This window comes from Oncorhynchus clarkii, chromosome 9 (genome assembly GCF_045791955.1).
Source record: "Oncorhynchus clarkii lewisi isolate Uvic-CL-2024 chromosome 9, UVic_Ocla_1.0, whole genome shotgun sequence".
Classification (NCBI taxonomy): Eukaryota; Metazoa; Chordata; class Actinopteri; order Salmoniformes; family Salmonidae; genus Oncorhynchus; species Oncorhynchus clarkii.
This window is the reverse complement of record NC_092155.1, coordinates 42448667-42461782: the sequence shown is the minus strand read 5'-3', so window position 1 is coordinate 42461782 and position 13116 is coordinate 42448667. Positions and strand designations below refer to the sequence as shown.

The following is a 13116-nucleotide window of genomic DNA, read 5'->3' as shown; positions in this document are numbered from 1 at the left end:
ATACAAAAAGAGTCTAGTGTGCGTGCATAGTACTGTGAACTGGAAGTTTGTGTGCGTGAATAGTACTGTGAACTGGAAGTGTGATGCCCAGAGAGTAACATCTGGTGTTTCTGTGTTTATTTAGATCACTGAGAGAAACAGCAGAGATCCTCTACCGCTTGCTAAAGGGAGAGAGAGACAGAGAGAGAGAGAGAGAGAGAGACCGAGAGAGAGCCAGAGAGAGAGACAGAGAGAGAGCGAGACAGAGAGAGACTGAGAGCGAGACAGAGATAGAGAGAGACAGAGAGAGAGAGACATAGAGAGAGAGACAGAGAGAGAGACTTAGAGAGAGAGACATAGAGATAGAGACAGAGAGAGACTGAGAGTGAGACAGAGAGAGAGAGAGAGACATAGAGCGAGAGAGAGAGACATAGAGAGAGAGAGACATAGAGAGAGAGAGAGAGAGACATAGAGAAAGAGAGACATAGAGAGAGAGAGAGAGAGACATAGAGAGAGAGAGACATGGAGAGAGAGACAGAGAGAGAGAGACAGAGAGAGAGAGAGATAGATAGATAGAGAGAGACAGAGAGAAAGAGAGAGAGAGTTTGAGTTTTAAATACTCTTTATTGGGTCTGGGGGCCCACCACACAAAAAATACTCATACAAAACCACAGTTACACATCAATTAAAAACACAACTCCAATTCCTCCTCCACAGTAACTACACACAACAGCCTCTGAATACCCCATATACTCAAAAACAGATCAATATTGTTGACAAGTTTATAATAGGTAACTCAACCCTTAGTCTCGCTGCCAACATTCCCTCCAGCATTCCCACCACATCCACAGACCCCTGTCCTCGTCTCATCGACGACCTTCCTCAGTAGGTGAGATGATCCCCGCTCTTTCTCCCAGCTCCTCCAACGATCTGCTCCTGCTCCGCATCAAATGACCCAGCTTGGTACACCCCACGCCTAACAGGCATGAACGTAGGCTAGCTGAACCCAGAACACGGGACTGGATGGCAGTGTTATGAAAAAGAGGCTCTTCAAAAAGCCACATCCCTGGTGGTGTGCCGGCCTTGCGGGACTTGAGAAAGACTCTCCAAGCCTGCATAACAGACTCATAAAATGGAGTCAGGCCAGTCAAATCACCCCCCTCCAGCTTTAAGAGGAAAAGATGCTTGTCTAAGCCCAAACAGCCCGCTCTCCTCATCAATATGTAGGCTGTTTCGACCCAGCTAGAACAGTCTCTGTACAACAATATCTGGGCTGCTTGGAGCCGGAAAGCCGTGATCCTAGAGGAAATGTCCACCAGGCCTTGCCCACCCTCGTGCAGTGGCAGGTACAGGGCTGCAGCTTTAATCCAGTGTTGTCCAGACCAGAAGAAATTGACAAGGGTCCTCTGAAGCTCTTGTATCAGACCCTTTGGTGGCTGTAAAATCATTAGTCTGTGCCACAGGGTAGAAGCAGCAAGATTATTAGCTACCAGGACCCGTCCCCTATAGGACTGCTGGGGCAACACCCATTTCCACCTTGACAGTCTGGCACACTCCGCTACACCCTCCCAGTTCTTTTTCTGAAAGACATTGGAGCCTAGAAAAACCCCCAAAGTCTTCATTCCATCTCTGCCCCACTGAAGCCCGCCTGGTAACCGTGGAGTGGACCCCATCTGAAGCTGACCTGCCCACAGCGCTTCACTCTTTCCCCAATTGACTCTAGCTGAAGAGGCCCCCTCATACACCTTTAAAGTGTTTGAGAGAACCTTAACATCCTCACCCCCTGTAATAAAAACTATCACGTCATCTGCATACGCAGACAGTGCTATCGTGGGACCCTTCATTACACCTGGCACAGAGAAACCAGTAAGCTTCACTCTTAAAAAACAAAGCATTGGTTCAATCGCCAGACTATATAACTGCCCTGAAATTGGGCATCCCTGCCTGATGCCCATTTCGACAGGGATGGGGCAACTCAAACCACCACCAACCTTCACCATACACGAGGCTCCAGCATACAGTAAATTCACCCAAGACAGAAAAACATCCCCAAACCCAAAGGCTTTCATTGTTTTAAACAAGTACTGGTGGTCCACACGATCAAAAGCCTTCTCCTGATCCAACGAAAGTAAACTCACATTTACATCAGACAGTTTACAAATGTCTAAAACATCTCTTATCAGAAACAAGTTGTCAACAATAGAGTGATCAGATACACAGTAGGACTGGTCCTTGTGGATCAACAATTCCAGATACTCTTTCAACCTGTTTGAGAGACATTTAGAAACAATTTTGTATTCTGTGCACAGCAAAGCAACAGGTCTCCAATTTTTTATGAGAGCCAAATCCCCCTTTTTTGGCAACAGTGAAAGCACCGCACGTTGACAGGATACAGGAAGAGAACCCTCATGAAAAGATTCACACAGCACTTCATAAAAATCCTCCCCAATAGACCCCCAAAAGTGCTTATAAAACTCAGATGGTAAACCATCGATGCCAGGGGCTCGGCCTGTTGAGAGCTGCATAACTGCTGTGGACAGCTCTTGCAGTGTAATGTCAGAGTCCAATGCGACTCTCTGCTCAGGTCCCAATTGAGGAAGACCGTGTAACAACTGTTCAGTACATAAAGAGTCACAATCCTCCGCCTTATAAAGGGACGAGTAGAAATCCATGGCATGTTGACGCATTTCAATATCATTCGTGGTCACCTTCCCATCATGGAGACGAAGGCAGACCATCTGTTTGCGTTGAAATTTCGACTGTCCTAGGTTTAAAAAAAAAAGCGCTAGGAGCATCCATATCCTTGAGGGAAGCGAAACGAGACCTAATCAAGGCACCTTTCACTCTTTCATGCAGAAACGACCTCAGTTCATGTCTCTTGTCTTGTAAGTTCATGACTAGTCCAGGGTCGTTCTGATTGAGCAGCTTCAATTCAATAGATTTGATGTCCTGTTCAAGGGCCTTGATAGTCTCTTTAACTTCAATTTGAGACAGAGCAGTATACTGTTGACAAAATACTCGTATTTGGGCCTTCCCAACCTCCCACCATTGTCTCAAGGACTCAAAATTCCCTTTTATACCCCTCCATTTTTCCCAAAACAACAAAAACCTGTCACAAAACATGACATTATGTAACAATTTAACATTAAAATACCAGTAAGGCGATGACCTTCGTGGACAGGACAAGTGAATATCAACAGTAACAATATGATGATCAGAGAAACCCACAGGAGTAATGGCACACTTTCCAACCCTACTACAGTATTGCTCAGATACATACAACCTGTCTAACCTTGCTGCACTGACACGACCTTCATTCATTTTTAGCTATGTGTACTGCCTAACTTTTGCATTCCTTACTATCCACACATCAGAAAGCTCAAACTCAGTTAATAGGCCAGACAGGCAAGTGGCTGACCGCAGGTGAGGTTCTTCAGCGGTGCGATCAACAGTAAAATCCACTGTACAGTTCCAGTCACCCCCTAAAACCATACACCCCTCTCGATCACACTGTCTTAAGGTTTCTTTATTTGATCAAATATAGCAATACGCTCTGTACCCTCATTAGGAGCATAAACATAAAAATAAAAAAAAACATAACATCCACCTTGACCAATAAAACCCGACCCTTGACAATCTCTGTTGTAGATACCACAGTCACCCCTAAGCCTGAGGAAAACAAGATTGCCACCCCAGCACTGAAATTAGTACCATGACTGAGTACATGCTGCCCCTCCCACCACATACCCCAGTCAACCTCATTTTCCTCATCACTGTGTGTCTCCTGTAGGAAAACTACATTAAGCCTTTTCTGTTTTATTACTTCTAATACCCAAGCCCTCTTATTCCTGTCCCTTCCCCCATTAATATTGAGAGAACCTACCCTTAGTACCTCCATATAGAAAATAGAAAAGAAAAGCAGAAGAAACCACAGAGAAACCAACGAGAAAAAAGACACCCTATGAAGCATGATCATCATCATTATTTTTTTTTCTTCTCTTAACCTGACTACGTTTCCCACCACCTTTTGCTGCTGCAACAGCGGTAATACATTTCCTCAAGCGAAACCGCTTCTTCTCACTCAATTGGTCTAACCCCACCGTCTTCTGTAACATCACAGCTGACCTCACAAATGTATCAACATCAAAATAATCTGCCAATTTGACAGATTTCCCAAAAGTCTGATCCAGAAACTAATTTACCTCCTCTAGATCATAAACTGAGTCCTCACCAGCAGCTGTCATATCTAAAGAGATATCCATATCATTCTCCTGATCCTCAGCTGAGACCACAGACAACTGACTCCCCTCTACCACATCCCTTTCAGCACTCCCCAGTTGCACCTCATCACTCGTACCAGGCATCTCCTCCACTACCTGGGAGACTAGCCCCACCTGAACATCACTACTCATAGTGGGCATCTCCTCCACTAACTGGGAGCCTAGCTCCACATGAACCCCAGCACTCGTAGTGGGCATCTCCTCCACTACCTGGGAGCTTAGCTCCACATGAAAACCCTCCTGTACCTCATTACTCGTAGTGGGCATCTCCTCCACTACCTGGGAGCCTAGCTCCACATGAAAACCTTCCTGTACCTCATTACTCATAGTGGGCATCTCCTCCACTACCTGGAAGCCTAGCTCTACATGAACCCCAGCACTCGTAGTGGGCATCTCCTCCACTCCCTGGGAGCCTAGCTCCACATGAACCCCCTCCTGTACCCCGTTACTCACAGTGGGCATCTCCTCCACTACCTGGGAGCCTAGCTCCACATGAACCCCCTCCTTTACCCCGGCACTCATACTGGGCACCTGCTCACCAGTCTGAGGAACTGGCTCTTCAGATACATCCTTACCTTCTACAACAATACTTTTCTGTAGCATAACATTTCCCTCTAATACAAGTTGCAACCCCGTGCCCTCAACACGGATAACTTGTTCCTCAGCAACAGGTGCTTGTGGCTGCTCTACCGCTGTCGGCCCACCTCTCCCTACATCAGTGGGCCTTACGATGACCACCTGCGCCCCTCCCTCGGCCTTCTCCCTTTTCGGGCAAGCATGTCGCTTATGACCAACATCCCCACACTCAAAACACTGTTGACTACCCGTACTAGCATAAGCCATATACAGTCTGTTGTCAAACTTGACTTTAAACGATAACTCTAAAGTCTGCCCCGGTGAATCCAAAAACATAAACACCTGTCGGCGAAACGACATAACCTGTTTCAACGCCGGGTGTTTGCAACCCAACGGGACAACCTTAATTGAACTGGCGAACTTCCCAAAGCCCCATAAGAAGCGGCGTAACTTGAATAAACATTCCTTTAAGAAGTACACCATGCTCAACCATCCGATCAACCAGACCCTCTTCTTTAAGAAGTACACCATGCTCAACCATCCGATCAACCAGACACTCTTCTTTAAGAAGTACGCCATGCTCAACCATCCGATCAACAAGACACTCTTCTTTAAGAAGTACACCATGCTCAACCATCCGATCAACAAGACCCTCTTCTTTAAGAAGTACACCATGCTCAACCATCCGATCAACAAGACACTCTTCTTAAAGAAGTACACCATGCTCAACCATCCGATCAACAAGACACTCTTCTTTAAGAAGTACGCCATGCTCAACCATACGATCAACAAGACGCTCTTCTTTAAGAAGTACGCCATGCTCAACCATCCGATCATCAAGACACTCTTCTTTAAGAAGTACACCATGCTCAACCATACGATCTACAAGACACTCTTCTTTAAGAAGTACACCATGCTCAACCATACGATCAACAAGACGCTCTTCTTTAAGAAGTACGCCATGCTCAACCATCCGATCATCAAGACACTCTTCTTTAAGAAGTACACCATGCTCAACCATCCGATCAACCAGACACTCTTCTTTAAGAAGTACACCATGCTCAACCATCCGATCAACCAGACACTCTACTTTAAGAAATACCACCACAGCTTTATTCATCCGGGATGCATAAGCAATATTCTCATAGCCTACCTTCTCTCTTACGGTGACCAGAAACTCCTCCACCGTGACAGTAGCTTCAGTAACACACCTAAAGCCGTGCCGAAGTGACAGGGACGGCATCCCCATTCGGGCTGCCATCCCCGCCAAAATCAGGGTCATTTCCATACGAAAAACAAAATACTTAATTCTACCACAACAAAAATAATAACCTTAATCATGCACAGAAGAAAACCAAAAAAATGCCCCCAAGAAATAGCAAACCGAAAGAAAGTTGTGAATATCTAACTCTCCACAACACACGCACTCCTTCACTCAAACAATTCCCAGCATGCACCAATCACTCCCAGCATGCAGAGAGAGAGAGAGAGAGAGAGAGAGAGAGAGAGAGAGAGAGAGAGAGAGAGAGAGAGAGAGAGAGAGAGAGAGAGAGAGAGAGAGAGAGAGAGAGAGAGAGAGAGAGAGAGAGAGAGAGAGAGAGAGAGAGAGAGAGAGAGAGAGAGAGAGAGAGAGAGAGAGAGAGAGAGAGAGAGAGAGAGAGAGAGAGAGCAAACTAGAATGCTATTTGGCCCTAAACAGAGAGTACACAGTGGCAGAATACCTGTCCACAGACAGACAGACAGACAGACAGACAGAGAGTGACATACACAGAGACAGAGAGAGGGTGACATACACAGAGACAGAGAGAGAGTGACATACACAGAGACAGAGAGAGAATGACATACACAGAGACAGAGAGAGAGTGACAGAGACAGAGAGAGGGTGACATACACAGAGACATAGAGAGAGAGAGTGACATACACAGAGACAGAGAGAGAGTGACATACACAGAGACAGAGAGAGAATGACATACACAGAGACAGAGAGAGAGTGACATACACAGAGACAGAGAGAGAGTGACATACACAGAGACAAAGAGAGGGTGACATACACAGAGACAGAGAGAGTGACATACACACAGACAGACAGACAGACAGACAGACAGACAGACAGACAGACAGAGACAGAAAGAGAGAGAGAGAGAGAGAGAGAGAGAGAGAGTGACATACACAGAGACAGAGAGAGAGTGACATACACAGAGACACAGACAGACAGAGAGAGAGTGACATACACAGAGACAGACAGACAGAGAGAGAGTGACATACACAGAGACAGACAGACAGACAGAGAGAGAGTGACATACACAGAGACAGAGAGAGAGTGACATACACAGAGACACAGACAGACAGAGAGAGAGTGACATACACAGAGACAGACAGACAGAGAGAGAGTGACATACACAGAGACACAGACAGACAGAGAGAGAGTGACATACACAGAGACAGACAGACAGAGAGAGAGACAGAAAGAGAGAGAGAGAGAGAGAGACAATACGTGCACCATTAAAATTGGCAAGAAAATAACATAATTCTTCAACCAGGGGCGGGGCCTTCATCAGGGTTGCAATCTGAGCCCTGCATTCTTCAATATTTACATCAACGAATTGGCCACTATTCTAGAGAAATCCTCAGCCACTGGTGTTAGTCTCCACAATTCAGAAGTTAAATGCCTACTCTTCGCAGATGACCTATGCCTGCTGTCACTCATAGCACATGGCGTACAGCAGAGCCTGGACCTGCTAGAGCAGTACTGCCAGAACTGGGCCCTGGCAGTAAACCCCAAAAAGACTAAAATAATGATTTTCCAGAGAAGATCCAGATCTCAGGGTATTAGACCAAAGTTCTCAATTGGTACAAAATATATAGAGTACTGCACACACTACAATTACTTAGGTTTAAAAATAAGCTCAACTGGACACCTTAATGAGGCAGTGAATGAACTGAGAGAGAAAGCACGCAGGGCATTCTACGCCATTAAAAAGCTAATTGAAATTGAAATACCTATTCAAATTTGGCTAAAACTAATTGAATATGTCATTGAACCAATTGCACTTTATGGCAGCGAGGTGTGGGGTCCACTTGCAAAACAAGATTTCATCAAATGGGACAGACACCCCATTGAAACCCTGCATGCAGAGTTCTGTAAGATACTCCGACATGTCCAGAGGAAAACTACAAACAATGCATGCAGGGCATAATTAGGCCAATATCCACTAATAATACAAACTCAAAAAATAGCAATTAAGTTTTGGAAACATCTAAAATACAGTGACCCCCTCTCATATCATTACCAAGCCCTGCAATGCCAAGAGCTGAGCTAGGCTCCCCTCATCCAGCTGGTCCTAGGGCTGAGTTCACAAACCTGTTCTACTAACACACTGAAGCCTCAGGACCAGAACATCCAATCAATCAGGATAAACCAAATTACAACACAGTCAAAACAAAACTATATTGCTTATTGGGAAACACAAGCACAAAGCAAAACGCAGTGCTATCTGGCCCTAAATCGACAGGACACTGTGGCTAAATATTTGACCATGGTTACAGGCTCAGTGAGCACAGCCTTGCCATTGAGAAGGGTAAGACACAGGAAAACCTGGCTCCCTTCCTAGAGGTCAAGGCCCTGACATTCAGCATGCAGAAACCATAGAAAGACACATTGTGGAGATCAAAGTCAACCTTCAACCTCACATCCTCCTCACTGAGCATCTGTGACACAAGTAGAGGTGTCATAGTACCTCTGGGAATCCCTACCAGCTAGCACATTGAGTTCTGAGAACCATATGCTTCTTAGACCTTGGTGAGAGCATAATTGTGCTATGGTTATTTTGCATACAATTGTGCAGGATACCCAGCTAGCAGGGAACATTCTGAGAACCATATGCTTCTTGGGTGGGAACTTCAGTACTTCAGCATAACGTTTCCTACAGGCTTCTTCATGGTTCTATTTAAAGGCATGTTCTCAGAACATTCAGAGAACGTTAAGAAACAACGTTCTTCTGTGGGAATTTCAGAAAACTTTAGTAACATTCTACAATCGGTGGACGAATGTTAATTAACAACATATACATTCCCGGGGCATGGACTCTAGAAGGTGTCAAGCCTTCCACGAGGATGCTGGCACATGTTGACTACGATGCTTCCCACAGTATCAAGTTGGCTGGATGTCCTTCGGGTTGTGGACCGTTCTTGATACACACGGGGAACTGCTGAACGTGAAAAAACCCAGTGGCATTGCAGTTCTCAAACCTAGTACTAACATTCCCCGTTCAAAGGAACTTGAATCTTTTGTCTTGCCCATTCACTCTCGGAATGGCACACATACACAATCCATGTCTCAATTGTCTCAAAAATCCTTCTTGAACCCTTATTTCCACCAGCCCCCCCCCCCCCCGCAAATCAAATTAGCATAATAAAATCATCCTCATCAAAATCTGTTTGTTTAAACTAGAGATATCTGGTTTTATTCTGGCATGGGCTGCATCGCCATCCACCGCGTCCGCCGATATCGCCCTTCCGCATCTGCAGTGAAAGCGGTGTGTTTGTCAAGACCGTAAGACCTCTGGAAAATCAATCTTCTCACGGAAACGTCTCAAGCGCCCGAACGGTTTGGCCTAGAAACGATGATGATCACTATCGACTCTCACAAACACGATGGCGTTCTCCGTTTTGCTCTGCGACCCCCGCGAGCCGGACTTGTGTGAAGTCGGGTACAGCCTCTTCAGCCAACTTCTGTCTGTAGCGTCCGGACAGTTTGGGCTACACACTAATGGAAAGGTGAGACTCTCACGAACACGTACCTGTCAGTTGTTTTGCTCACAACCCCATAAGACTTGTTATGAAGGTCTCCGTTACTCGTTTAAAAACCATTATTGGAAGTACTGTACAGTATATATGGAGATAGTTTAGTGCCTAAAATAAAGGGTTAAATACATGTAAAAAAAAATACATAAAAATTGTTTCCTGGTCTTTCTTATCTCAGATATACTGTAGGATCGACACTTTGGGGGACTATCTGTTGTTCCGTGTAGTGAATCTGTTATTCAATGCATTTATTTGGGCTACTAGCAGTAATTCAATGTTTCATCAATATATATTTTTTGATATCTTGAGTGGTCTTAAAATTCAAAATCAAATAGCTAAATTATCCTTGTCATGACCCTCTTAAAACAATTCTATATGTTAGCTTAGAACCCCCCCCACCCCACCCCCACCCCCTCAACTTAGACAGGGCTAAAACTCTAGAGGGTTTCCTCTCCTTCATCTACACTGACTGAAGTGGATTTAACATGAGACATCAATAAAGGATCCTAGCAAATTAATTTCCATGTATCCTATCTGTGCGTGTAGTTCTAAACAGTTAACCTAAGCTAGCAGTGTTATAAAGTGTCATTGAAACATTCAGTGAAAGAAGAGAAAAATCTAAATAACCTTTACATTTCATTAGAAGCGTTCACAGAATTCAGAGAATGTTCTCAGAACATTACTTAATTACCTTCAAATAACCTACAAATTCCGTTCTCAGAACGTTATTGAAACATCCCAGGAAAACTTTCAGGGAACCATAGTAAAACATTCTTAGAACCTCCCTGCAACCTAAAAATGAACGTTCTCAGAACAGGCAACATTTTTCACTTACGTTCTCGTAACGCAAAAAAAAATGTTTTACCCGTCAGGAAACGTATGGCTTCATTCCCAGAACCAACGTGAAACCTAAAACGCACGTTCCCACGACTTCCAAGGAATCAAATGTGCTAGCTGGGCTGTATGTGCCGAAGCCAAGGGAAGGGCACTTACTGGAAAGAGATATTAAATCAAGGAAATACAGCGTTATTTTATCATAATGTTGGGCGTTGCGTTAGTAAGTGTATTTTTATCCTGCTGACTTCAATGTCATACAAGCAGAGGACCACAATGCTCCTATTGTCTGTACTTAGGAACTTACACCCAGAGCTGGAGACTAGTGGAGAGTTCACAGGGAGGACATTCATCTGGGTCCTGATTCACTTGGAGCTCATCCTGTCGTCCAGCCTGTCTATATGTGTCCACACTCTCCCTGTGTTTACCCCTGTCCTGTCCCTCACTGATGACATCACCACAGTCAAAGAGTCACTACCATACTAGGGCCCAGAGATGCATTCAATTAAGTGTTTTATTTGATGACGTACTAGAGCGATGTACTCTATCTAAATGTTGAAACACTTACAATTAGTTCAGGAATTGAAGCCAGTTTGCCTTAGGGCGCATAAAGGTAAACATTCAAATCATATTCTAATAATATGTGATATCTGACTTTTTCCTAACCCCATGTTTTCTCTCTATTTTCCCCCCTAACAGCATGTTTTCACCATGAACCCTACCAATGTGGAGAACGGACGGGGGAAGGTTCCTCACGACCCCAGCCTCCCCTTTGCGAGCACCTTTATTGGTAGGTCCTGTCCTCTTTGTTATTAAATAGTATGTTTATTTCAATGCAACAGCGGAGAGAGGTTATTGGCTCTGGGAGATACACTGCAGTGAGGGTGTTCCTCTTTTGTTGTCATTCGACATTTAGCTTGTGAAATAAGTGATGTATTGCATCGACATGCCGGGGTGAAAAGTAGTGTGTGTGTGTGTCTTCCCACCCCGCCTCGATCCACTTTGCGCCTGAACCCCACAAACCTGAGGATCTGTCCCAAGATGCATTTCATCTGGCAGGCAGACACACAGGGACGGCCAAAGGCCCAGCAGAACATTGGACTGATACACTGATATACTGACAAATAACCCTACAAAAACAAAGACATACAGTATTCCACCAAAGCTCACTCACATACACTGTGTGAAGCTAGCGTGGAAAAAAAACATACTAAACATAGACACGCGCACTAACATAATGCAGATGCAAGTTACGTACATGTTTTACACTGTTGCATCCCACACATATATTATCCTCTCTGTTCCTTCTGAAGGGACCTTCTAGTCAGGATGAAGGAAATGCTGCTGTCAAGAGAGAGAGAGAGAGAGAGAGTGAGAGTGAGAGTGAGAGTGAGAGTGAGAGTGAGAGTGAGAGTGAGAGAGAGAGAGCATGTTTGTCATGGCCGTTGAGTTCCACTTTTGCAAAGAGAGCTCTTTGGCAGGAGGAGGACATGGAGGTCAGACACCCTTATTCCTTCTCCTTCCCTCCTCCTCACAAACACACACATAAGCTCTGATGTATCTCTGCATCTCCGCTATCTCTGGGGTCAGCTATCATAAGAAGCTATTGCTTTTCGGTGGAGCCAATGTCTGTATTAATCACACAGCTCAGAACGCGGTGGAACTAGGACCCAGACTGCCTATCTGTTTGTGCATACTCAGGGGTGTAAGGCAACCCCACTGTCTCTGCTATTACAATTCAGCTCCTTGGCTGGGATACGATCATTGGAGCCATAGACACATACACACGCGCACAGGCACGCACACACACACACACACACACACACACACACAGGCACACACACACACACACACGCACACAGGCGCACACAGGCACATACATCCTCAGTCAGTGAAGTGATGACAGGGCTTAGGGAGCAGTGCTCTACCTGTGACACGGCTAATTTAGGCGAAGATGCTCTTGTTAGGAACAGGACCTGAGCTCTTTATCATGCAGAGCAGGGATACTGTAGCATCTCATTTGATCCTAGTTCATTTGGGGATGCTGTCTGATTCAGTGGGAGATACTGTTACAGACGGGTGATCTGATCTCTGTTCAGTCTATGAACCTTCTCTAGGGAAGCAGGACATGTGGTTTGGGGTTCAGGAGGGGGTAGTGTTTCACTATGTTGGCCACTTTTGCATTTCTCTCATCATGCAAGTTCTTCCCTGCCGTTCCTTATTTCCTCATCCTTCCACATCTCCTTTCTTTTCTGTTCACTTCCCATTGTCCCCCCTCCCTCTCCCCACTCTTCTCCTCTCCTCACCTTTAATCCTCTCTGTTGTCTTCTCTTTTTCTTTTCTGTCTCTGCTCCCCCCCCCCCCCCCCCAACCCCCCTCCTCCGCTCTCCCTCCATCCTGCTCACCCTGTCTGTTCCCAGGTGGGGAGCTTTACACAGGGCTGACTGCAGACTTCTTGGGTAGAGACTCAGTGATCTTCCGTAGTCTGGGAGGTCGCTCCACCATGAGGACTGAGACGGACCAGAAACTACTGCACGGTGCTGGAACTGTATTGTACTCACTGCCCACACTGAATACACACCTAAAACAAATACATTATAGACATATTTTATACAACTTGGTTCTTACAACTTCCATAGACACC

General features: G+C 45.3%; 1 protein-coding gene across 1 annotated transcript in view; it reads left to right on the top strand.

Annotated features, from left to right (window-relative positions):
• LOC139416340 (semaphorin-3G-like) overlaps nucleotides 1-13116 on the top strand; it is a 67848-nt gene that overhangs the window by 44477 nt on the left and 10255 nt on the right. The window contains exons 5-6 of the mRNA XM_071164859.1: nucleotides 11172-11262; nucleotides 12893-13009. Coding sequence (XP_071020960.1) covers nucleotides 11172-11262; nucleotides 12893-13009 — 208 coding nt within the window. The remainder of the gene's footprint in view (nucleotides 1-11171; nucleotides 11263-12892; nucleotides 13010-13116) is intronic.